A 25,971-nucleotide genomic window follows, 5' to 3' on the forward strand; every position below is an offset into this window, starting at 1 on the left:
TGCAGCATATCCATCGACCGTAGGGCGTTTAGTCGTACTGCCGTGCGGAATCTGAGTAAGTCTTCGGTAGTTGTCCGCAGCCGTCCTCGCTGTCTCTTTATGAAAGGTGATACCCAAACAGCGTAGGGTTTCCACCGCAGGTAAGGGTCCTTCCGTTCCTGGTTCTAGTCCACGCCCCACATGCATGAATTGTGATTTTCGGTAGTTGACCACACTTCCAGCTGCCATCCCATACGTCTGTAGCCAATCCAGTGCTGTTTGAGTCTCCCTCTCATTCCGTACGAGGAACACAATATCATCCGCGTATGCTCTGCATTTGAATGATAAATGCTGCAGGGAGATCCCGGTAAGACGGCGGCGAAGGCCTGCGAGGCACGGTTCTAAGGCGATCGCATAAAGGAGGATCGACGAGGGGCAACCCTATCTCACTGATCTTAAAATACTCAGTTCTCCCTCCGTTTACCACCATCGCTGATCTGACGCCGTGCAACAGCCGCATCACAGCGTTGGTCAATAATGGCGAGACACCCATCCTGTTCATCACCGCCGCGAGGTACACATGATCCACGCGATCAAAAGCATGATCGAAATCTGCTGCAACCATCGCCCCCCGGAGGCGGCATGCAGCCGCGAGGGCGACGACGTCACGATAGTCTCCCAAGGCTGTGTGGATATTACTGATGCAGCCAAGACAAGTCTGATCGGCGTGCATTCGATTCTCCAGCGACTTTTTGATACGACTGCCCAGGATGCGCATGAAGATCTTGTAGTCACTATTAAGGAGGGTCAAGGGGCGATAATCACAAGGCCGTTTGCCACCACGGAGCTTCGGTATCGATATCATGAGCCCTTCCGTGAATTGAATGTGAACCGGTACTTCTTGCCGCAGCCACATCGGTGTCATAATGGTCACAAAGGCACGGTAAAATTCCAACGGGAATCCGTGTGGACCTGGGGACTTGTTGCAAGCACCTCGTGTAATCGCTTCCTCCAGCTCTTCACACGTAATTTCAGATAACCCGTCCGCTTCCCCGTTCATACTCGTCGCGTCTGCGATCTCTTCCAGGACGTTCCCCAGCTCCCTTTGACCCTCCCCGTTGTTCGCATAGAATCTGCTAAAATGATCCGTGAACGCCTGTGCTATGCCCCTTTGTGTTGTAAAACGACGGCCATCGCCGAAATCGATCTCATGTATTAAATTCCTGCGTCTTCTTCGTCTTTCCTTTATCACATAATGCATCGAGGGAACCTCGTTGGGCAGGAAATCCTGCGACCTCGCGCGTATAATCGTACCTGCCATCCTCTGCGTCGCAAGTTGTACCAGCTTCGCCTTAACTTGGTGGACGGCCGTCTGGCGTTCTGGTGTAGGTGGTTGAGCTAACAGTTCCCGGAGAGCCGTAAAGTAAAACTCAGTGGTCGTGCACTGCCATTGAGAAACCTCCTTCCCGTAACCTATTAACGTCCTCCGTGAAGCTGGCTTCGCGCACTCGATCCACCACTGCAGAACAAAATCGAAAGAATTTCTGAGGCAGCCATGCCACGCGTCCTCCACCATGCGTCGGCACTCTGCATCTCGCAGGTGGGAGACGTTCATCTTCCAACTACCCCTCCGTCTCCAAACCTGCTGTCTATCCAGGTTAACCGTACAAATATATGCCTCGTGGTCTGTAAACGCTGTCGGCCATATTTCTGCGTCCACCGTCGACATTGCTAACGCCCTTGAAACGTAGATCCGGTCCAAACGGCCCGCGGAGTGGCTAGTAAAAAATGTATATCCTGGTTGGTTGCGATACTTCACGTCCCATGTATCGACTAATTCCATCCCGTTGACCAGCTCCCTAAGTTCTTGGCTAGTAGTATTGTTAGGTTGTTGGTCCTTTCTGTCGAGCACACAATTAAAATCTCCGCCGAGTATGCAACCGTCGTATCGTCCCTGAAACAACGGTGTAACCTCATGGCCGTAAAAATCTGCTCTGTCCCTTCTCTTATCCGAGCCTGACGGTGCGTATATGTTGATCAAACGTATTCCACCTATGGTCGCGGCCGTACCACGGGCAGAAGGCAAAGTGTCTACTTCGTCTGCACGTATCCCTTCCTTTAATTGTATAGCTGTGCCAACGCCTCTCTCGTCACACGGGGAACAGTAAATGTCGTAACCGTAAAAGTCCAAATGGGGAAGTACCCGAACTTCTTGTAATAGTGCTATGTCTAAATCCGCAGCCTTTATCATGTCACTGAGCATCTTGATTTTTACCGGCGTCCCAATGCTATTGATGTTAACAGACCCCATCCGATAAGCTTGTTACATGGCGGTCAACGGAGATAAGGTACCGTACGGTCGCTAATTTTGCCGTACATAGGCTGCTGTCGGACTAACGTCCCCCGTCGTCCCCTCATATGGGTCTGCCATTATTCCGTGCACTGTGCCGGGCTTACACCGGGAGAGTGCGTGGGAGCAGTTCCTCCGGCATCATCTGTTCCCCACGGGGGTAGCTCTTCTGACCAGTCCCCTAGTGTCCCATCGTTGTCGTGCGGTGCAGGCGCCGTAGCCTCCTCAGTAGCCTGTTGCCGTCTATCGAGCTCCTTCGCTGTGTCTGGAGCATCGTCAGCGGTAGGTCGTGCCGCCGTCCCGCTGGCCACCGTTGCATCCACGCTAGGCAGTTCTTCTGTATCCATGGTCGCTGTTCTGTACCCGTAAACATCTCAGAATTGTCTGCTAGATCAGAGTGGTCGTTCTCCACCGTGAGGCGGCGCTTCTTCCGGCGTTTTGGTGATCGCTGTTTACGTTGCCGGGCCTCGGAATCAGAGGTCAGCATGGTCTCCAGTTGTTCGTGGGGGGCGTCGGAATCGTGCACCGTCGCACTATCGACGTCTCCGAGTGCCTTATCTGAAGGGGCCGCATGCAGAACCGAAGGGAGGGCGTCCTGTGACTGCTGCAGGCGGTCCAGCGCAACGTCGTCTTGCTGTGGCTCGCCACGATCCGCCGCTGCTGTGTGTTCTGGTACGTGTCTGTCTCGCGGCCCACGTCATCGCGTAACGCGGCGACGTAAGTCATGGGGAGCACAGTCGGATGCGGCGTGAGGGATGGATCATCCCTTGGCAGCTGTAATAACCTTCGTTGAGCACACTCAGAACGTATGTGTCCCTCCTTCCCACATCCAGAGCACGTCCTTGGTTGGCCGTCGTAAATGACAATCGCCCTACAACCGGCGATGTACAAGTATGACGGGACGTGTTTTCGGAGTTCGATCCGTATTTGTCTGACGCCATTGAGGACAGGATACGTCTTGAAACTCGCCCATGTTTCAGCCACGTGGGATAGGACCGTTCCGTAAGGACGCAGGGCGTCTGTCACCAATTCTTCTGGCACTTCGAATGGAAGCTCAAAGACGCGGATCGTTCGAAGGCCCATGCCGGCGTGTTCAACTGTTACCGCTCCAACATTCCCGTCCGAGTGACAGAAACGAAGTCCTTGTCGGTGTCGAAGTAGTAGTTCGCCACATGCCGCTTCATTTATGAACTTGTCATAGACCACACTGCTGACTATAGATAAGTGTATTCCAACTAGAACGTCAGGTTCGATTTTCATCTCGTCCCGTAAATAACGTTCGATCTCGTAAGCCTTCGGTCGAGCATATTCGTTAACAAAACTAAATATCAGTGTCGATTTGCAGAACGACAAGGCCATGATTCGTTCTATGTATACCGCGACACACCGCTACACACTCAACGTAAACACCTCTCGCGCAGACGTGCGGCAGGGACGTAAACACCGTCCGAACCGCTGCGCCGCCGAAGGCTGACTGTTCTAGGAGCTAGCGAATGGGCGCGGTGTTTTTCACTTACTTATTGACCCAGTAATCGCTATGGTAGATAAACCGCAAGATAAGAGGCGACAGTAGTTGTATTTCCCATGTGGAACGACTTTCGTGGACTCAAAAGAAATAACTGATATCCTTATGTCACATCTCAAGCGAAAATCACTCAGTATTAAATTGAAATGACACGATAATATCAAGTGAATTTCGCAGGATAGTTCTGTGCCATCAAGGAAATAACTCGTCGGTCACAGAGTTGCCAAACATATTCTGTGCTGTTGCCAAGTTTCAGTTACACCGCCAGGAAGGATACCAGTTGATGTGTTCTGTGAGTGACCTCGAAGTGACTATAGCTTCGTTTCAAAGTTGAGGCTGGCGAGGGCCGCAAGATCCTCATTATATGTCAATGAGTCTTATTCGCATTTCTGTAACTAGGTTATGGGCTACAGTGCAATTACTTGTAATACATCGATGCACTGAATGGAAACTAAATGTCATAAATTAATAACTGCGGCAATTATTTGTGTTTTACTGACTTAATCGCACCGAAACCTTGAAAGCGTGTTCACCAAACGCGATTCACAGTTTTGGAGCTTCTCCAGTGGTTGAGTTAGCAATGTATATTTGCTGTACAATATTGTTATTGAGATAACTGTCATTAGCACATCCACCAGAAGACAGGCATGGATGGCCTGGCTTATTGTTGTCAGCTTTCCTGACGGATATTCTGCCTTTGTCCGAATCATGAAGACTTAGAGTGAATTCGAATATTCCATATGGCGAAAATTTGATGTTTCTGTTCTTCCAGCTCTAACATTCAAATAACAGTTACAATAAGCGGCAGAAAAGCGCCTGTGAATCAACAGTTAATAAAGCAATCATAATTACTGGAATCTGACAAATTCCATCTGTCATCTGATAATTGTGAAAAACTACTTTTTTCATCTTCACGGCACCACAGTATGAAATCAAGGGTTTCATAGGATACCTATACTTAATTTCGTTGCGATCGTTTTCAATGACAGTACGGGAGGAGCAAAACCATCTGACATGAAACATACTTTTCCAGGGGGATTTGAATCTTTGGCTACAGTTGCTGTAGCGCGTCCAGTGAGGAATCAAGAATGTGAGCAATCACTCATTGCTATAGTATAGGCTAGGGCAGAGAGAAGCCGGTTTCCGACAAAGTAAACGATGAGAGACAATGTCGCTATCACTTATTAAACAGGAATTGTTCAGAAAATTACAACTATATCTTGTGAAATGAGTAGGTTGGTGCAGCTCCAGTCCGGCACTATCACTGAGTTGCCAAGCATTTTCCGAATAGCACTTAAGATAAAAATGTGTGAGTGTGTGTGTGTGTGTGTGTGTGTGTGTGTGTGTGTGTGTGTGTGTGTGTGTGTGTGTGTGTCGGTTCTTACAATAGTGCAATAAGTGCGCACTGGTTAGCTGTAACTGAAAAGAGTCTCCAACTCGGATTGTGGTTAATGGCATAATAACTTAAATTGCGAATATATTTCTGAATGAATATTTGTTATGTATTTTTCCGTCACCCTTTTCACTGTTATAAATTATGTTCTACAAGGAACGCACGCCATTGGAAGCGGCAATCTGTAATTTAATTTACGTTAATTGCTACTTCAGTTTTGTTCCACAAATAATAGTGCAGTGATCAGCATGTCTGTCTAGTAAGCAGGAGGTCCAGGTTCGAAGCCCAGTCGGTCACAAATATTCATCTGCCGTCTTAGCTGTATTTCAAGGCGCTGTGACAGTGTGGACGTCGGTCCTTCTATATTTAAGATGCAATTGTTTTTTGAGGCAATACAGGTGATTTGCGAACATTTGTCTTGCCATCAGTGTAACGGGACTTCAACGGCATCCAACCCTTAGTCATTGCTTTGTGGCGGCGCTAACCCATGTCATATACATGCGAATCAGATTGTAGTTCATATTTAGTTAAATAACGAATGGTCAGTATACAAGTATGCCGGCCGGGGTAATTGGCCGAGCGGTTCTAGGCGCTACAGTCTGGAACCGCGCGACCGCTACGGTCGCAGGTTCGAATCCTGTCTCGAGCATGGTTGTGTCTGATGTCATTAGGTTAGCTAGGTTTAAGTAGTTCTAAGTTATAGTGGACTGATGACCTCGGAAGTTAAGTCCCATAGTGCTCAGAGCCATTTGAACCATTTATGAAGTATACAAGTATTTACGAACAGTAGAAGCAGGATTGCAGCGAACTGATCCCTTAACCAAGTGAAACATAGAGAACCTGTGTAATGAGTCATTCCAGCTGCATAGCTGAGGGTAATATTTGTTAAGCAATTCATTCCAGAATTAATGTAATAGCCGCACGATGATCTCTGTAGTCATACTGTATCATTAGCAGCCCGCGAATGGAGTACTATGTTCGTTAAATCGGATTACTCAAGCTGAGGCCAAATAAAGAGAAGTGACGACGCCACAACACTATCTTTACTTAAGTAGGTAGTCAGCGCGAAATTATGTGGGCCACCATTAACGTTACTGTAAGCGGTTTGACAGCATAACATCACCAGAACTACTGACAACCTGAGCCATATCATCACGCAGTTGTAACTCGCAGTGATTACAAGTTGCTGATGTTTGTCAAGAATAGCGGCTACCTTAATAAGACCTCATTCTGAATTGAATACGACTCGGAAAGCGACGTTAATTTGACGTTTCCATCCATCTCCTGATGTCTTACTGAATGATGTCTGAAGTGCACGCACAGTTGTGTTATCTGCCGCATGGATTCTGTGAAGTGTTGTGGCAGCTGGCACTCATTGCTGACTACAGACATTTGCAAATATCCCCACTGCTTTAGGGGAAATCGTCCTTGTTGCATTTTTTCCATACCGTAATTAGCACAATAACATAAGGCTTGTTCTGCTGAAGAACTTGGTGCCCACAAGTCCTTAAATAAGAATCTCCTAGTGGGAGTAATGCATGAAAGGAGACAGACTGTTGGACAAAAGGATGGACAGCTCCCTGCTTTTTGCGTTTCCGATAGCGCCTACGATAAGAATCTGGTGTCATATTATGCTTCTAAACCTTAAACTGTTTATTTTTTTACTTCATACTAAAATCATAGTTATGATATGAGAAGAGGAAATGACTGATATGCTTCTCAGGAACTTTAGTTTTTCGTGTTTAGTTTCTCACTTCATACTAAAACAAGGGCGTTAATATGAGAAGAGGAAATGAAATTTACGCTTCCAAGACATAATACTTCCTTGTGTGCTACTACTGCATACATGAAAGCCCTGCAGTTAATTTTTGTATGTTGGATAAATTTTGATAACACCTCACATTCCTTTGTGAGAAGGTTCCTATTTTCTTGGGATTCAAATAGAGTGGACATTTCATCACTGGTTAATATTCTGATGACTAATGACATAATACCCGTTGCAATTGCTCCATGGCACCTGTGAGTAGAGTCTCACGTTGGTTACTATAGGAACACGCAGGCAGTGATATCCGCTCTCTGCAGTCAGAGCCAAGGTGATTTCTCTCTGTTTATGGCGAAGCGTCTGCTGCAGTGTCCACGCTCAGCCAACATAAAGAAATCGCGGCGGCATTGGGCACTGCTAATCGCTGCACTTGTCGCGAGCCTCGAAACACGAGCGCACTGTCTCTGCTAATGATACTATGGAGTTAATACATCTTACTTAACGTAATATCCAGGTCGTGGGATGGGTAAAAATTCATTTTGTCACTTCCCATCGCATTAAAATACTTTACAGTCATATTTGATGCAATATTTATTGTTGGTAGTCTCTCTGATGTTAATAGTATTTATTCAGATTGTGCGTGAGCACGAAAACACACACACACACACACATTCACATACACACACACACACACACACATACACAGACACACACACACACACACACACACAAACAGTCATTGATTTCAGTAAGGGTGACAACTACTGTGTGTTGAACACATGTAGCAGTCAATTCCTCAGTTGTCGTCGAGTGGGTGAGATTTTTCAATTACCTTGCATTGCAAGAATTGTAAGGAGGAGACTGAAAGCAAATGGACTTGTATCTAAAGAACTGCGACAAAGCAAAGCTAGATCGACTATCAGATAATTGTCCACATGGGTTTTGTGGACGAGTATACTTTTAGTAACCAACCCATCCACGATCATTACGTAAGATTTCACGAAGGCTTAGGGGCATTGATTTCATCAAGACGTCGACAGTGTAGCGTGATGGTTTACTTCCCAACATACGTTTTCTATATTCGTCCAAAGGTCGCTTGCATTTGTAGGTCCACATGGCAATGACCTTGTTACTTCTGCCCACGTATTCTCTATCTGGTTGATGTTCGGTGATCGTGGAACAAACGACAACAGCTTTAGCCTCTCTTGGCCCTGAAACCAATCTCGCACTGCTTTGCTATGATGGATGGGGCTCTGCTCCTGTAAATAAACTGTTATGTCGTTCGTTCATATATTTATATTTACATAACATGTTAGTAATAAGTACATTGTACTATTATTTTCCACAGTGTTTAAGAATTCACGCCCTGTCATAAATAAGTGATCTAGATTCAACCGTCTGATTAAGAATGTGGTTTACCCAGTTTATCAAATGATGAGAGTCGTATTCGGATATCCACATTAAGCCTGACTGGCTGCATCCGATTAGAGCGATCTGGTATCGAAATGAAATTACAGAAATCGGATATTTTGAACGTCTGTAATTGCAACAATGCTGCGCACATAAATTCCTATGATGGAGTAACAGTTAGGAACTGCCTAGTCAGGGACTGGCCAGTCAGTAGCGAGCCAGTGGGAGTGTCGGACCTTCCATTGAGCTACGGACCCCTTGAAGATGTCTCCCGCAGTCGGAGACGAAACGTTGGGAATCGACACAGAATTCATCAACCGACCACGGCATAACAGCCCGGATAATTATAATGGACAATGCTACAGTTGTTTACAAATTCTACGCCCGTAGAAACCTACTTGTTTTAGCGAGGTCGTTAAACCATTGTAGTTTTAAGAGTATTTTCGTCTAGAAATGAATTGCCTTGACGGTTGATCGATCAAGAGCGGGAAAGGTAATACATTACGAATACATGACGAGAGGGACAAGTACTTGACAGAGGACTCCCCTAACAGTACAATACAATACAAATCAATCTCCTGGATAGTTTTGTTTCTCAAATCAACAGAGTGAGTTGTCCTGCAGTAGCAAAGGTGATGTAGTTTTGTTGCTCGACTTTCTTACACTGCGACCGAAAGGTGTCTCAATTGTTGACAACTAATTCCAGCTGTGTTTCACACACTCCTTGGGGCAGAATTTGTAGTCCAAAACACACTTTTGTTCTAGTCTACGTCTTTTGGTGGGAGTCAGCCTTTCATTTCCTCTTATGAAGTTAACAATAAAGGCATCATAACACATCACCAGTAACAGTACTGCAAAGGAATGCTCAATGAGCAACCTGATGACGTTCAATAATAGTCACTCCGTTGATTTTTGTTGTTTCGAATTAGAGCATGCAGTACTCCTACACCAGACTTCTGAACTTTGCCTGTTGAATGCAAATGTCGCATGATGGTAAAATGGTAATCTGTCACATGTATCAGTAGTCGAGACTTCCTTAATGTGGAAAATCATTCATGCCAGAACGATCTTTGTTGAAACAAGAATATCTTCTTTTGGCGTATTTTTCCCAAAAGCACTCGCTCCAAACACAGGTCTAATCTTTCTAGCTGCCTCCTCTACGTTCACCCCTCTGTTATACCAATGTAAATACTGTGTTGCAGATGTTACTCCTTTTTCCACTTGCGACTCAATTTTACAATGCTTAACCGTAGTTCATGATTTTCAGGTATGCAAAATCCAATGTTTAACTGCAAGATACTAACTAGAACTTCAAATTCGAAAATGGCATTGATACATACACTGACAGCGTGGCGCCGTTTTCACATGGGCGGCGCCGGATTTCAGGCGGTGGGTGGCGTCTGGCTGGTGGCCGGTAGCCGCTGCATCGCAGGGAAACGCCCTAGCGTAAGCCGTTATGATCGCGACGCAGCCACGAGCTGTCCTGCTGAATTGTTTCTGGAATACTTGTTATTGCGGGTGGGTAGAATGTTAAGCGAATTGTCTTTGATGTTCAATCAGACTCACAAGTTTAGACCGAAATGTGGTTTAAAAAAAAAAAAAAAGCAGTTGGACGCGAACACGCGTCTGTAAGTTTAGAATGCACGACGATTACCGCGGGCTCAATCTAACCATATCATCTAGGAAGTAGACAACACGTCCTCCTAACACTTCCGCATCTTACAGTGTTGCCAGATTGTGCAGATGGCCGGACTTAGAGTTGTCAGGGGCGGTCAGTTTTATTGGCCACCTTAAGTGAACGACTCGGACTTAGTCTCTGTGGCGGCCTGCCGGCGGTCAGTTTTTTTGTCTAAGACTGTACATTTCGCTTAAGGACCATGTAGACAAGATAAATTTTGGATGTGCGTGATGTCCTTAGATTAGTTATGTTTAAGTAGTTCTAAGTTCTAGGGGACTGATGACCCCAGAAGTTAAGTCCCATAGTGCTCAGAGTCATTTGAACCATTTGTCAGGCAACTATCGCTGTGGTGGTACGAATAATCTGTCATATTTCTGGAGATATGACTTCAGAAACAATGAAATGTGTAAAAATTGGTGCATCATGAATTACGTTTCAATTTATTTCTTCTCTGATATTAACTTTATTTACACTAAATTATGTAGACAGCACCCAAATATACCGATAAAAGCATCTACAAAATTATATCATTGTGTCACACATAGTTCAAGAGATATGACGTCATAAACACTGAGATGTGTGAGAAACTGCTGCATTGTGTGTGACGTTTATTACTTCTTTGCTATCAATTCTGTTCAAAACTTATTGCCGGCCGCGGTGGTCTCGCGGTTCTAGGCGCGCAGTCCGGAACCGTGCGACTGCTACGGTCGCAGGTTCGAATCCTGCCTCGGGCATGGATGTGTGTGATGTCCTTAGGTTAGTTAGGTTTAAGTAGTTCTAAGTTCTAGGGGACTGATGACCACAGCAGTTGAGTCCCATAGTGCTCAGAGCCATTTGAACCACAACTTATTCGCAGATAGTATTCACACATACCGCTGAATGTACCTGTACAAATATATCATCGTATGACAAAAAGAGCACCTGTGGTCTAGGGGCAGTCCGCCTCCAGTGTTGTTGCGGCTCTGACGTGCCTAGGGCTCCGGCCGCGCTCTGCTAGCGCGAGCGTTTTTTACATCCGTGAAGCTCGGCATGGCGGTCCATTGATTACTACTACAAGGTGGCTCTATACTGACGGAAGGTGACAGTCAGGTTTACGTTCGACGCACAATACACAAGACCAAAAGCACGCTACATCGAACGTTTCATGTGCCATGTGGTGAAGCTAGATGCATGGAAAGCCCGTCCGGCTAGCCGCGCGGTGTAACGCGCTGCTTCCCAAGCAGAAAGGCGTGCCGGTCCCCGGCACCAATCCGCCCGGCGGATTAGTGTCGAGGTCCGGTGTGCCGGCCAGCCTATGGATGGTTTTTAAGGCGGTTTTCCATTTACCTCGGCGAAGGCGGGTTGGTTCCCCTTATTCCGCCTCAGTTACACTATGCCTGCGATTGCTGCGCAAATACTGTCTCCACGTACGCGTACACCATAATTACTCTACCACGCAAACATTTGGTGTTACACTCGTCTTGTACGAGACGTTCCCGTGGTGGGGGTAGGGGGAGGTGGTCCACTAGGGGCCGAATCGCACACAATAACCCTGGGTTCAGTGTGGGGCGGCGGTGGGGTGGGTGGATTGATGTGGCCGGTTTTGGGGTTGTGAACCACTGAGGGCTACGGCGGGACGAACCCTCTCTGTCGTTTCTAGGTCCCCGGTTTAATACACACAATACACAACGTAGCTACCATGGGACACCCAACACCCACCACAGCAGATGACATCGCCGCCTGTTGTATACATGTAAGCGCTACGGAACGACGCGAGCGACCTGCATGATAGACAGTTGCCTGTAGAGTCTACGGGTATCGCCCCCGACTCCATGTCATTGACGGCGTAGATGCACTTGTCAGGTCATGAGCCAGACGCCCCAAAATCACTGCGGAGTCAGGATCCTTCCACGCTACCGTCCTACCCCTTCTTTAGAAATGGAAGCAGATACGCAAGAGTATCGCGCTTAACAGCATCCGTCAGCAGACGTGGAGGAGCGACTACGCAAATTACGGAAACAGCGACCGCAAAAGAAGCGACGGCTGTCCACAGAAGACGGACAGCACAACCGAGGCTACGAACAAGACAGTGGGAATGTTCACGATTCGTTTCCACTGACTAGCAACGAAATTCGCACCCACAGCGTCTGTGCTACGGACCATGGAAGATACGCGATGAACACAACTACACAACAACTCGACGTCCCACCTGTGAATAACAGAGACCAGCGACGGTCACCAGATAGAGCCCCCATCAATTCTTTGGGAGACTGGGCACAATAAATGGATCAAACGGACGAGCTGTAGGAGGCGTACGTTCAGTCACAGGCCCCCACCGACAATGAGGCGGGAGGGAACCTTGATCACGGTGGCCAGTGAAGCGATGTCGTATGGCTCTAGTCCAGGAAGAATTCTCCGTAGCCAGCCGATTCGTTGGTGCGTGACGTTCTACCAGTGCACAGCGAACACCATATCCAACGTCTATCGTTAACGTCATTGGTATTAGCACTCCAATAAAGATCAAAATGCTGCAATATATATCGCGGGCAGCGGAAGTCAATATAGTCATTCCGCTGGATGTACGAAACGATACCCCAATTGAGTTTACAATTATGACGTCTATCGTTGAAGAGGTACCGACGGCAGGCGTGGCACAGGTACAGTGGAATAGTGTTAGAAGATTTGATTACTTGCCAGCGATCCGTGGTGTTGGCCTGACTGTAGGCGGTTCGCTTGGTGAATGTTTTGGACCCGTCTGGCTCGACTAGAGACACGAACGCACAACCTTTTACACAGGCACAGCTGAAGTGCCATCGGTCTTTCGAGGACGTCAGGAGAATTACATTGTCGGCGGCGACTTTAAACGTGTTCTGCCGCCCCAAGATCAACGCCCACACTTCATCACTTGCCCGGCATTACAAGCTCTGGTCCGAGACCTTGCACTGCATGACATCTGGGAAATGAAGTACGGCGACAGCCGCTGATGTATGTACTTTACGAGCCATTCAGCCAGTCGACTAGACAGGGTGTATGCGTCGCGTGAGCTACTCCCGGCGACGTTTGGCGCTGAGGTGTGACGTACGGCCCTTATAGATCACCAGGCTTATGTCTGCACCATCGCTCTGCCACGGCAAAAGACATGGCACAGCAGGTGTCATGTAAGACCAATGTTACCCACCTGCGGGATGAGAACTTTTTCTGGGAGCCTGAAGACATGTGGCGTCAATGTCAACACCGAGAACAACGTTTAAATGGTGGATCTGCTTTGTCAAACAGGCTTTACAGAAAACGATCACACGATTCGACGAAGGTAAATCACATTGGCAACGGAGACTTTCGAATTTCATTTCACAGTCCTATGTGAGTTCTTACGACAGTGAAGATAGAAAGAGCCGGGACTGATCCACCATGGTAAATAAAACACGTCAGAACACTGTTGCAGAAGCATCGGAAAAAGGCATGCCAAATTCAGAAGAACGCAAAATCCCCAAGATTGGCTAAGTTTCACGGAAGCTCGAAATTTAGTGTGGACGTCGATGCGAGATGATTTTAATAGTTTCCACAATGAAACATTGTCGTAAAATATAGTACAAAACCCAAAGAGATTCTGGTCGTATGTAAATTACACCAGTGGCAAAAAACAGTCAATACCGTCACTGCGCGTTAGCGATGGAAACGTTACCGATGATGGTGCCACAAAAGCGGAGTTACGAAATACAATTGTCCGTAATTCCTTCACGAAAGAAGACGAAGTAAATATTCCAGAATTCGAAACCAGAGCAGCTGTTAACATGACTGACATAATAGCAGATATCTTAGGTGTTGCGAAACAACTCAAATCACTTTAGAAAGGCAAGTCTTCCGGTACAGATGGTATACCAATAAGACTCCTTTCAGAGTATGCAGACACAATAGCGCATTTCTTAGCAACCATATACAACCGCTCACTTGACGAAAGGTCTGTTCCTAAAGACTGGAAAGTAGCACAGGTCACACCAATATTCAAGAAAGGAAATAGGAGTAGCCCATTGAATTACAAACCCATATCATTGACCTCAATTTGCAGTAGGATTTTGGAGCATATACTGTACTCGAACATTGTGAATCACCTTGAAGAAATTGACTATTTGATACATAACCAACACGGATTCAGAAAATATCGTTCTTGTGCAACACAGCTGGCTCATTGTTCCCATGAAGTAATGAGTCCTTTCGACAAGGGATGTCAGATCGATTCCATTTTCCTAAATTTCAAGAAGGCTTTTCATACCGTTCCTCACAAGTGACTATTAATAAAATTGCGTACTGGATTCATGATTTTCTCTCAGAGAGGTCACAGTTCGTTGAGATAGACGGTAAATCATGGAGTAGAACACAAGTCATATTTGGCGTTCCGCAAGGTAGTGTCAGATGCCCTCTGCTGTTCCTGATTTACATAAATGATCTAGGTGATAATCTGAGCAGCCCCTTTAGATTGTTTGCAGATGAAGCTGTAATTTACCGTCTAGTAAGATCATCAGACGATCAATTCCAATTACAAAATGATCTAGACCGATTTTCTGTATGGTGCGAAATGTGGCAACTGGCACTAAACAAAGAAAAGTGCGTGGTCATCCACATTGGTACTAAAAGATATCCGATAACTTTTGGGTGTACGATAAATCGCATAAATCTAAGGGCTGTCAATTCGACTAAATACCTAGGAATTACAGTTACGAGCAACTTAAATTGGAAAGACCACATAGATAATATTGTGGGGAGGGCGAAACAAAGATTGTGCTTTCTTGGCAGAACACTTACAAGATGCGACAAACCCACTAAAGAGACAGCCTACATTTCACTTGTCCGTCCTCTACTGGAATAGTGCTGCACGGTGTGGCATCCTTACCATGTAGCATTGACGGAGGACATCGAAAAAGTGCAAAGAAGGGCAGGCTCAATAAGGGTGAAAGTGTCACTGAATGATACGCGAGTTGGGGTGGCAGTCACTGAAACAAAGGCGGTTTTCATTGCGGCGAGATCTATTTACGAAATTTCAATCACCATCTTTCTCTTCGGACTGTGAAAATATTTTATTGACACCCACCTACATAGGGATAAATGATCATCATAATAAAATAAGAGAAATCACAACTCGAACGGAAAGATTTAGGTGCTCCTTTTTCCCACGAGCCATTCGTGAGTGGAGTGGTAGACAAGTAGTATGAAAATGGTTCGATGAACCCTCTGCCAAGCACTTAAGTGTGAATGGCAGAGTAACCATGTAGATGTAGATGTAGACGTAGAGTTCAAGTACGTGCCAGGGTGTTCGATGGATTACGCAACGAACGTCATTAGACTGTATAGTGAGGAAAATGCGGTACCGGCGGCGACCCTCCACGCGACGTCGAAATGATTGATGGATCGCTGGCCACGTCACGGATAGTGCACGTAATTTCACTCACCACGATCTGTTATGCGGAGGTCCAGCTGGACAGAGCAGGGCTCTTTGAGTTCTGCCGCGCCTTTGCTTCTTTGATGGGCCGGACTCGGATACAGATGTAAAACAAACTCTGAATACCTACCTTACAAGTCACTACTGATTTCACCGAGGGTATTGTGATACCCGTTCCCCTTCCAAAACCACTTGGTGGACGCGTATCACAAGACTATCGGTCTCTGACATTATTGAACGTATACTACAAAATCTTCAGACTACAAAATTTTCGCACGTATTCTTCGTGCCTGCCTTCACGTGGCAATGAAGGACAAAATACATTTAGATCAAACGTGTTGAGGTGGGAAGAGCAATATTTACGTGACACTAGGGCATAAAGGTGCGTCATAGCACTGATGTCGGCATGTAGGTTACGAGGAACATTGATGGAAGTTGATTTACATCACGCTTTCGACCGAGTGGAACATGTGTTTCTGCTCGTGGTCATGGAATGGATGGAAACCACCTGATGTTTATGGCCACAATCTTGCGGCTTATTCACGGTGCGCACTCGACAGTCTTGGTAAACGGTGTTATCTCAGTACCTATCACGATCCACAGCTCGGTGCGGCACGGTTACCCACTTTCAACCATCTTTCTTGCAGTCGCTCTTGAACCTGCACTACATGGCCTTCGAAGTCCAACTACAGACCGCACATGGGCCAACGACGTCGATCTTTTGGTCAAGTCGGGAGACCAAGTCTGGGTAGCGCTGGGATGGCTTCAGCAGTATGAAACTGGGGCGGGTAGTGTCATTAACATAAGAAAGACCCGATGCATGGAAGTGGACAGAGGACTGCCACCAGAGACAACATTGCCCATTGCCAAGGTCCCCCACTCTCAAGCATTTGGGAGTGGTGTTGTAAGGAATTATACGACGTACAGCGGCGGATAATTATCGATGACTACTGCGGAAGATTCGTGCATTAGTACGACAACACGCACCGCCCACAACAGACGTGTTCTATCGCGCACAGTATGTCAGCGTTTAGCTGTCACGAAAAAAGGTCATCTGACGCATAGGCTGCCATTTCCTACCACGATTGCGTCAAGGCTACACTTAGCGTTAGTGCATTTAGTGAGTGTTGATCTCCTCTTTAAAATCCATCACAATACCTTTACGCCGCTACCGATAGGATGAGGCATCTGACTCGTAAATGTGAGAAACAGAGTGCGAGGGATGTTCCTTAGTACGATGTAACACCTTTGGAGAACCGAACACGTCACCTTAATGAGCATTGTGGTCGACGATGTGCCCCCCCCCCCCCCCTCCCAGTCACTCAGACCACCAATCAATGCTAGTCACCTCACGGCACCGCTTGCACAACTTCGCGACTTCTTCGACAATTACAGTTACATTCTTTACGGTTTTCCGGGGGCCATACTGCCCACTACGAAAGACGTAGGTCTAAGTTTCCTTCAACACTCTCGCAATGTGGTGAAGCAAACGTACCGACTATAAAAGTGGCAGAGTATACAGAGAGCGGTTCATCTTCCATCTCTCTCTACGGAGGTATGATATGTGGCGGTGAACAGCAAGTTCCCGAACAGTCAACGACTACTCTCTATTCACCTGGTCGACTTCCCTTGTGCCTCCCCCCCCCCCCCAACCCCCTCCCCCCCCCCCCCGAGCGGTCGTCGAATCCGATGAGCATCATTTAATTTGTGGCACGACAATCGAGTGTTGGACCTTTTTTTGAATACGGTGCATAAGGCGATCAAACCAGATAACCTACTCCTCCCGGACTAAGTATACTTTTCCACCGCCAGGACTAACTCCGTAAACTGTATAAGGGGATGGCAACGTGTTACATGTGTAGCGCCGACGACAAGGACGTCATTGACTTCCGCTACATACTGAAGAGCAACATATAATCTTGCGGTGACACGTGAAATATAGAACATGTTTTTCCAATTAGTTGGGTTCATTATTCACGGAGCCCACGGCTAGCTGCGGTGTTCTGGCTGCGAGAAGTGAAGTGAGAAGGTAGGTCTTGGTCCACGAGCTTATGTTCATACCTGATGTGCTCAGGTTTTCATCGTTTTTAAGTTAGCGAGAAGCCTACCTGCATACGCACCAGCTGGGACGTTGCAGGTTACTGTTTCCCTTTTATTAGTGGATTCGTTAAATCTAGACAACCTTGGTAGCTGTATTACGTTTGGATGTGTTGAACTGCAGCTTTAGTTCCTTACTTGTATTTTGTACATGTAAATCACAAAAAAATAAAAAAGTAAAAATTAAGAGAAGAACACCAATTCATCCCTCGGAGCACACTCCCAGGAACAGGAATGACGAGACATTGTGTTCAGGCCCCTGGTTGCCACCGTGCCCACTCTGCCTACGTCAACCCACGACCTGATTCCTTAAGGGCCTCGTGAAAAATAAAATGGATTAAAATAAAAAGTAGCATCTCTTACTAGTAATAAATAAAAGAGTAAACAGAAAAAGGGTAGCGTCTTTGTTTATCAATCGAAACGTCCTCGATCTCGGTTTAGAAATCCATCACAACTTAAATATTGAATAAAGTTCACCAGCAATGGCGGCCGACGACTTCCAGGATAAGAAGTCACCCTCATTATGCCAACGGCCTTGTGAAAGAAGGTGGTGGAGCGCAGGGAGGTTTAGGGCACTCTCTTGTCTTTGGGGTGAGATATTGTCCTTTATGGCACAGCAATCAGCAATGATCTACAGAATGAGGATGTAGAAGGCTAAGGAAAACACAGCATTAAAGACACATAATGGTTACTCACAGGATCTGTAACTGAAAAAGTGCCATGACGATCTCTCCATTGGCAAAAGATCCCGGTCTAGTCTCACATTCGGAACTCGCGGGAGGTCTGTCAAGAGGGGGGTGACCATGGGAAAAAGATCGAATAATCATCGAAAGGCTAATGTTCTACAAGTCGGGGCGTGGTAGGGAAGCTAGAAAATCAGAAAATGAAAATGTTGAAGCTCAGCTTAGGTGTAATGGGGGTCAGTGAAGTGAAGGGGAAATAAGACAAGAATTTTCGGTCAGATGAGTACAGGTAATATCAACAGCAGCAGCAAATTGTATAACGGGAGCAGGATTCTTTCGGAATAGAAGGTAGGGCAGAAAGTGAGCTACTGTGTACAGTTCAGTGGTAAGGCTGTTCCCATCAGAATCGACAGCAAACCAAGACCGTCAACAATAGTTCAGGTATACATGCCGACATCGCAAGCCGAAGATGAAGAGACAGAAAAAGTATATGAGGATAATGAACGGTAATCAGTACATGAAGGGAGATGAAAATCTTATAGACACGGGGGGTTGGTATGCGGTTTTAGGGGAAGAAGTACAAGAAATGTTTACAGGGGAATATGGGTTTGGTACTAGGAATGAGAGAAGAGAAAGACTAATTGAGTTATGCAAATAAATTTCAGCTAGTAATAGCGAATACTCTGTTCAAGAATCACAAGGAAGTATACTTGGAAAAGACCAGGAGACTACATAATGTTCAGGCAGAGATTCCGAAATCAGATACTGGATTGTAAGGTGCACTCAAGAACAGATGTGAACTCAGATCACAGCTTAGAAGAGATGAATAGTAGGCTGAAGTTTAATGGAGTAGTCAGAAGATATCAATGCGCAAAGAAGTGCGGAAGCACTATAGTACGAAGACATACGCTTCAAGTTCTGTGACGCTGTAGATAATGCGATAAGGATTATCTCACTAGGCATTTCAGCTGAAGAGGAATGGGCATCCCTGAAAAGGGCAATCACGGAAGATGAAAAAAAAAAAAAACTTAGAGAGAAGGTAACTGCGAAGAAACGACGGGTAAGACAAAAAGTAATTCCACTTGATCGATGAAAGAAGGAAGTACAAAAATGTTCAGGGACGAAATGGCTGCAGACAAAATGGGAAGAAATCGAAAAAGGAATGATTGTCGAACAGACTGTCTCATATCGAAAACTCAAAACAAACTTCTGTGAAATTAAAAACAAGACTAGTAACAGTAAGAGTGCAACGGTAATTCCACTATTAAACTGACAGAAGTTAGCGGATAGGTGAAAAGAGTACATTGAAAGCCTCTATTAGAGGAAAGAGTTGTTTGATGACGTGATATGTGAAGGAGCAGGAGTCTACATGGACGAGACAGGGATCCAGTATTGGAACTGGAATTTAAAAGAGCTTTGCAAGACTTACGATTGAACAAGGCAGAAGGGATAGATAACATTTCATAGGAATTTCTGCAATCATTGGGGGAATTGGCAACAAAACGACTATTCACGTTGGTGTGTAGAATATATGAGTCCGGTGATTACCATATGACTCTCGGAGAAACGTCATCCACACAGTTCCAAAGACTGAAAGAGCCGACGAGTGCGGTAATTATCGCCCAATCAACTTAACAGATCATCCATATAAGTTGTTAACAAGAATAATATAGAGAAGAATGCGGAAGAGAATTGAGGAACTGAGGATGTAGGAGTGGGGAACTAAGAGCAAAGTGCTGGGATAAAAAAGTTGTAACACAAGGATGTAGTCTTTCGCATTTACTGGTGAATCTAAACATCGAAGAAGCAATTACAGAAATCAAAGAAAGGTCCAACGGTGGAATTAAAATTCGGGGTGAAAGGATATCAATGATGATATTCCCTGATGACATTGCTATCCTCAGTGACAGTGAAGGAGAATTACAGTATTTGGTGAATGGAACCACCCCTCTCATGAGTACATAATATAGTTCGAGTGTAAATTGAAGAGAGACAAAAGTATTGAGAAAGACGAAAGTATTGAGAAGTAGTAGAAATGAGAATAGCGAGAAACTTAACGTCAAAATTGGTGATCACGAAGCAGACGACGTTAAGAAACTCTGCTATCATTGCAGAATAGTAACGTATGATATACGGAGCACGGAAGACATCAAAGGCAGACTCACGGTGACAAAAGGGCATTCCCGACCAAGACTAGTTTACTAAAATCGAATATAGGCATTAATTTGAGGAAGAAATTTCTGAGAATCTGCTTTTGGATCACAGCGTTGCATGGTAGTGAAAGACGGACTGTGGGAAAACCAGAAAAGAAGAAAATCGAAGCATCTGAGATATGGTGTTACAGAAGAACCTTGAAAATTAGTTGGGCTGATAAGGTGAGGAATGAGGAAGTTCTCCGCAAAATCAGCGAGGAAAGGATTATGAGGAAAACACTGAAAAGAAGAAGGGACATGATGACAGGATATCCGTTAAGACCTCAAGGAATAACTTTCATGTTACTAGACGAAGCTATACAGGGTAAAACCTGTAACGGAAAATAGAGATTGGAATATATCCAGCACGTATTTGAGGACGCAGGTTGCAAGTGGTATTCTGAGATGAGGAGGTAGGCACAGGAGAGGAATTCATGGCGGGCCGCATCAAACCAGCCATAAGACTGATGTCAACTAGATCAAGAGATACGACGTCATAAACACTGAGACGCGTGAAAAAGTGCAGCGTTATGCGTGAAGTTTTTATACGTCAATTTCTTACTACTACAGTCGCGTCAACTTAAGGAAGTTCATGAAACCTGGTTGCGGTTTTGACAGCTTTTATCTGTGAAGCGCAAATGGCTTTAGGCGAAAACTATCGTGTATATAGAATTATGAAGAGGCGTTGGCACAGAGATGCTTACAAAATCGCGTTTTAGACTCGTGAAGCATCTGCACCCGGTGTGCAGAAACTATACGTGATATTACCCTGCAAACCCAGTTCATTTTTTTTCGTTTGTAGTAGAAAATTGGCAAAATTAATACCCTGGGAATGCTGGATTGTCAGATAGTACGTATGTAACGAAGCGCCGTGATTTAGGCTGTTCAGTTTGGACAGGGTGTTCGGAAATTTCCATTATAAATTTCAATGACTTGCAGGTAGTAGTGAGTACACAATACTTTGAATGGGAACCTGTGTACAGAAACGTACGGTATCCGTTCTACGACTGTTTCAATTCAGACGTGTAACGCGTTCACATGTGTTAGGCGAAAGATAAAAGTGTCAGAGTTGCTTGTTCTGGTACGCAGTAAGGTAATGTACTCGTATGGTCTACTTCTCGTGGGGTCGCATGCAAAGTTTAATTTATGTGACTCCTATAGAGACTGAGGAAGAGATGCTAGCACGAATAGTGGCCGCTGTACTATAAATTCTACATCAACATCCACATCTACATGGATACTCTGCAAATAACATTTAAGTGTGTGTTAGAGGGTTCTTCGAACCACCTTCACAATTGTCTATTGTTCAAATCTCGTATAGCGCGCGGAAAAAACGAACTCGTATATCTTTCCGTGCGAGCTCTGATTTCCCTTATTTTATCATTGTGACCATTTCTCCCCAACAAAATATTCTCGCATTCGGGGGCGAAAGTTAGTGATTGGAATTTCGCGAGAAAATCCCGTCACAACGAAAAACGCCTTTCTTTTAATGATGCCTCTATCGTTTCAGTGACACTCTGTCTCCTATTTAGCGATAATACAAAACGTGATGCCCTTCTTTGAACTTTTTCGATGCACTCCGTCAATCATATCTGGTAAGAATCCCACACCCTGCAGCAGTATTCCAAAGGGAGGACGGACAAGCGTAGTATAGGCAGTCTAGTTAGTGGATCTGTTATATTTTCTAAGCGTCCTACCAATAAAACGCAGTCTTTGGTTAGCTTACCCCACAACATTTTCTACGTGTTCCTTCCAAATTGAAGAGACACCAAGTGGGATAGGGAGTATCCAGCAGAACATGCTTCGTAGGTACAATGTTTGTAACAACGCTGGTGGTCGCCATATCGAGCTGCTGTTGTAATGCATCAGTACTGTTCTGTAAGTACAGTATACTGTTTTTTTGTTTTGGAATAACGTAAATAGGTAATGTTTAACTTTTAGTACTAACGAATCTGCTTAAGTGATAAACTGATGTATCGATATGATTGTTACCTAATAACTGTATTGCGTCGGGCTTAATATAGTCCCACAAGCAGAAGCGGATGAGTTAGACATCTGCATTGAAACCGTCGTAGAATGGCAATGGCAGGTTTCCGGACATGGTTCTCTATTCATATCCTATAAGTCCTAGAAATTTATAACGCTAACTGCCGAACACCCAGTATATTCTGCGTTGCAGTGTGTGCTGTTCTAAATTTTATTAGCATATCGGATCTGTGTTCTGGAATGGGACTCGGACCAAGATCTTCGATTTCTGCGAAAAATGCTGTTATAGACTTTTCAGGCGTGACTCATTACCCGCTCTCATAGCTTCACTTCTGCCAGTACGTCTCTCCGATATTACAAGAGCAGCGACTTCGCTGTACTAGCACTATTTCCTTAAAGGATATTGGGTAGAAAGCTAAGGGGACTGTTTCCAGAATGAGTCTTTGGTTCTCCAGCGGACTGTTCAGCTAAAACTGAAGCTGTGCAATTAGGTCAGCAATCGTGCATGAGTGGCTCAGTCGGTAAGAACACTGCACACGAAACTAATATTCCTGTTTCGCATACAGGTTGAAACACGTATGTAACGCAGCAGCGATGGCGAGGCATTGCAGCGCAAATTTTTTAAAAAAAAAAAAAAAAGAAATTTGCGCTGCAATGCCTCGCCATCGCTGCTGCGTTACATACGTACACCTTTAATCTGCCAAGAACTTTCATTCTCGTCTGGTGGTAGCACGCTCATTGTGCAGAGGGGAGTAGCAATGTATTGGCGTAGGGTGATTTATATCTGCACTACCTGAGTAAATGTGATCTGATTGTGAAATGAAAACGCGAAGGAACAACCACAACTAATAGCAGATCAGGCAGACCTCACGTTCTGACGGACAGAGACAGTCGAGCATTGCGGAAGACAACCGTAAAAAGGCGCAGGAATTCAGCTGAATGCATCACTCGTGAGTTCCAAAATGCTGCCAGCAGTAAAGATGGCACAGTGACTGTGTGTAGCGAGTAGAAGAGAATGGGCTACGGTGGTCGATCATCTCCTCACACGCGTTTCTGCTACGAAAGCTAAGCGAAGCTTGAGATTGTGTAAAGAACGACGCCACTATACAGGGTGGTCCATTGGTAGTGACAGAGCCAAATATCTCACGAAATAAGCATCAAACTAAAAACTACAAAGAACGAAACTCGTCTAGCTTGAAGGGGGAAACCAGATGGCGCTATGGTTGGCCCGCTAGATGGCGCTGCCATAGGTCAGAAGGATATCAACTGCGCTTTTTTAAATAGGAACCCCCATTTTAATTACATATTCGTATAGTACGTAAAGAAATATGAATGTTTTAGTTGGACCACTTTTTTCGCTTTGTAAGAGTCACAAACGTACAAGTACGTGATATCACCTCACATACCGCCAGTGCGGATGGTATTTGCTTCGTAATACATTACCCGTGTTAAAATGGACCGTTTACGAATTGTGGAAAAGGTCGATATCGTGTTGATGTATGGCTATTGTGATCAAAATGCCCAGCGGGCCTGTGCTATGTATGCTGCTCGGTATCCTGGACGACATCATCCAAGTGTCCGAACAATTCGTCGGATAGTTACGTTATTTAAGGAAACAGGAAGTGTTCAGCCACATGTGAAACGTCAACCGCGACATGCAACAAACGATGATGCCCAAGTAGGTGTTTTAGCTTTAGTCGCGGTTAATCCGTACATCAGTAACAGACAAATTGCGCGAGAATCTGGAATCGCAGAAACGTCGGTGTTGAGAATGCTACACCAACATCGATTGCACCCGTACCATATTTCTATACACCAGGAATTGCATGGCGACGACTTTGAACGGCGTGTATAGTTCTGCCACTGGACACAAGAGAAATTACGGAACGATGACAGATTTTTTGCACGCGTTCTATTTAGCGACGAAGCGTCATTCACTTACAGTGGTAACACAAACCGGCATAATAGGCACTATTAGACAACGGAAAATCCAAGGTGGCTGCGACAAGTGGAACATGAGCGACCTCGGCGGGTTAATGTATGGTGCTGCGTTATGGGAGGAAGGATACTTGGTCCCCATTTTTTCGATGGCAATCTAAATGGTGCAATGTATGCTCATTCCCAACGTAATGTTCTACCTATGTTACTACAAGATGTTTCACTGCATGACAGAATGGCGATGTACTTCCAACGTGATGTATGTCCTGCACATAGCTCGCGTGCGGCTGAAGCGGTATTGAATAGCATATTTCATGACAGGTGGATTGGTCGTCGAAGCACCATACCGTGGCCCGCACGTTCACGGGATCTCACGTTCTCGGATTTCTTTCTGTGGGGAAAGTTGAAGGATATTTGCTATCGTGATCCACCGACAACGCCTGACAACATGCATCAACGCATTGTCAATGTATGTGCAAACATTACGGAAGGCGAACTACTCGCTGTTGAGAGGAATGTCGTTACACGTATTGCCAAATGCATTGAGGTTGACGGACATCATTTTCAGCATTTATTGCATTAATGTGGTATTTACAGGTATTCACGCTGTAACAGCATTCGTTCTCAGAAATTATATGTTCACAAAGGCACATGTATCACATTGGAACAACCGAAATAAAATGTTCAAACGTACCTACGTTCTGTATTTAAATTTAAAATAACCTACCTGTTACCAACTGTTCGTCTAAAATTGTGAACTACATGTTTGTGACTATTACAGCACCATATATCACAAAGCGAAAAAAATGGTCGAACTAAAGCATTGATATTTCTTTACGTACTACACGAATGTGTAATAAAAATGGGGGTTCTTATTAAAAAAAAAAAACGCAGTTGATTTCCGTTTGACCTATGGTTGCGCCATCTATCGGGCCAACCATAGCGCCATCTGGTTTCCCACTTCAAGTTAGACAAGTTTCATTCTTTGTAGTTCTTTCGTTTGACGCTTATTTCGTGAGATATTTGGCCTGGTCACGATCAATTGACCTCCCTGTATTGTGGATGACTGGAAATGAGTGTTTCAGAGTGATGCATCCCGTTGTACCTACTTCGTGGTAATCCTATGGTAGGATTTGCGCTTGGGGAATGCCACGAGAATGTTACCTGCCATTATTGTAATGCAACAGTTATATAAGGAAAGATGGCGTTACGGTATAGGGAGTTTAATTTCTCGTGTTTATGGTGTAGTCCCCCTATAGAGCTTTAAAGAACGCTAATATCGGAAGGATATGAACAAATATTACAGCACCGTGTATGCGTACTCTCAAGACACGGTGATAGTATCTGCATGACAATATACCTTCTATAGAGCAGGATCTGTGAGGCGATGGTTTGTGGACAGTAACATTCCTGAAATGGACTGGCCTGTCCAGGGTCCTGACCTGAACCCATGGATGAGTTAGAACGTCGACTTCCTTCCACACGCCTGCTCTGATCTGTGTTACCTTCCCTAATAATGAAAGGCTGCCATTCCTCCAAAGACGTTCAGACAACTCGTTGAAAGT

The 25,971-nt window shown here is 45.2% G+C and overlaps 2 protein-coding genes across 4 annotated transcripts in view; one reads left to right on the forward strand and one right to left on the reverse strand.

Annotated features, from left to right (window-relative positions):
• LOC124805010 overlaps positions 1-25,971 on the forward strand; it is a 1,149,888-nt gene that overhangs the window by 282,998 nt on the left and 840,919 nt on the right. The gene's annotated exons all lie outside the window — the stretch shown is intronic.
• LOC124805531 overlaps positions 2,410-25,971 on the reverse strand; it is a 111,083-nt gene continuing 87,521 nt past the window's right edge. Inside the window, exon 2 of the mRNA XM_047266100.1 lies at positions 2,410-2,686. Within this exon, the coding sequence (XP_047122056.1) occupies positions 2,410-2,686 (277 nt within the window). The remainder of the gene's footprint in view (positions 2,687-25,971) is intronic.

Source organism: Schistocerca piceifrons, chromosome 7 (genome assembly GCF_021461385.2).
Source record: "Schistocerca piceifrons isolate TAMUIC-IGC-003096 chromosome 7, iqSchPice1.1, whole genome shotgun sequence".
In the NCBI taxonomy this organism is placed as follows: Eukaryota; Metazoa; Arthropoda; class Insecta; order Orthoptera; family Acrididae; genus Schistocerca; species Schistocerca piceifrons.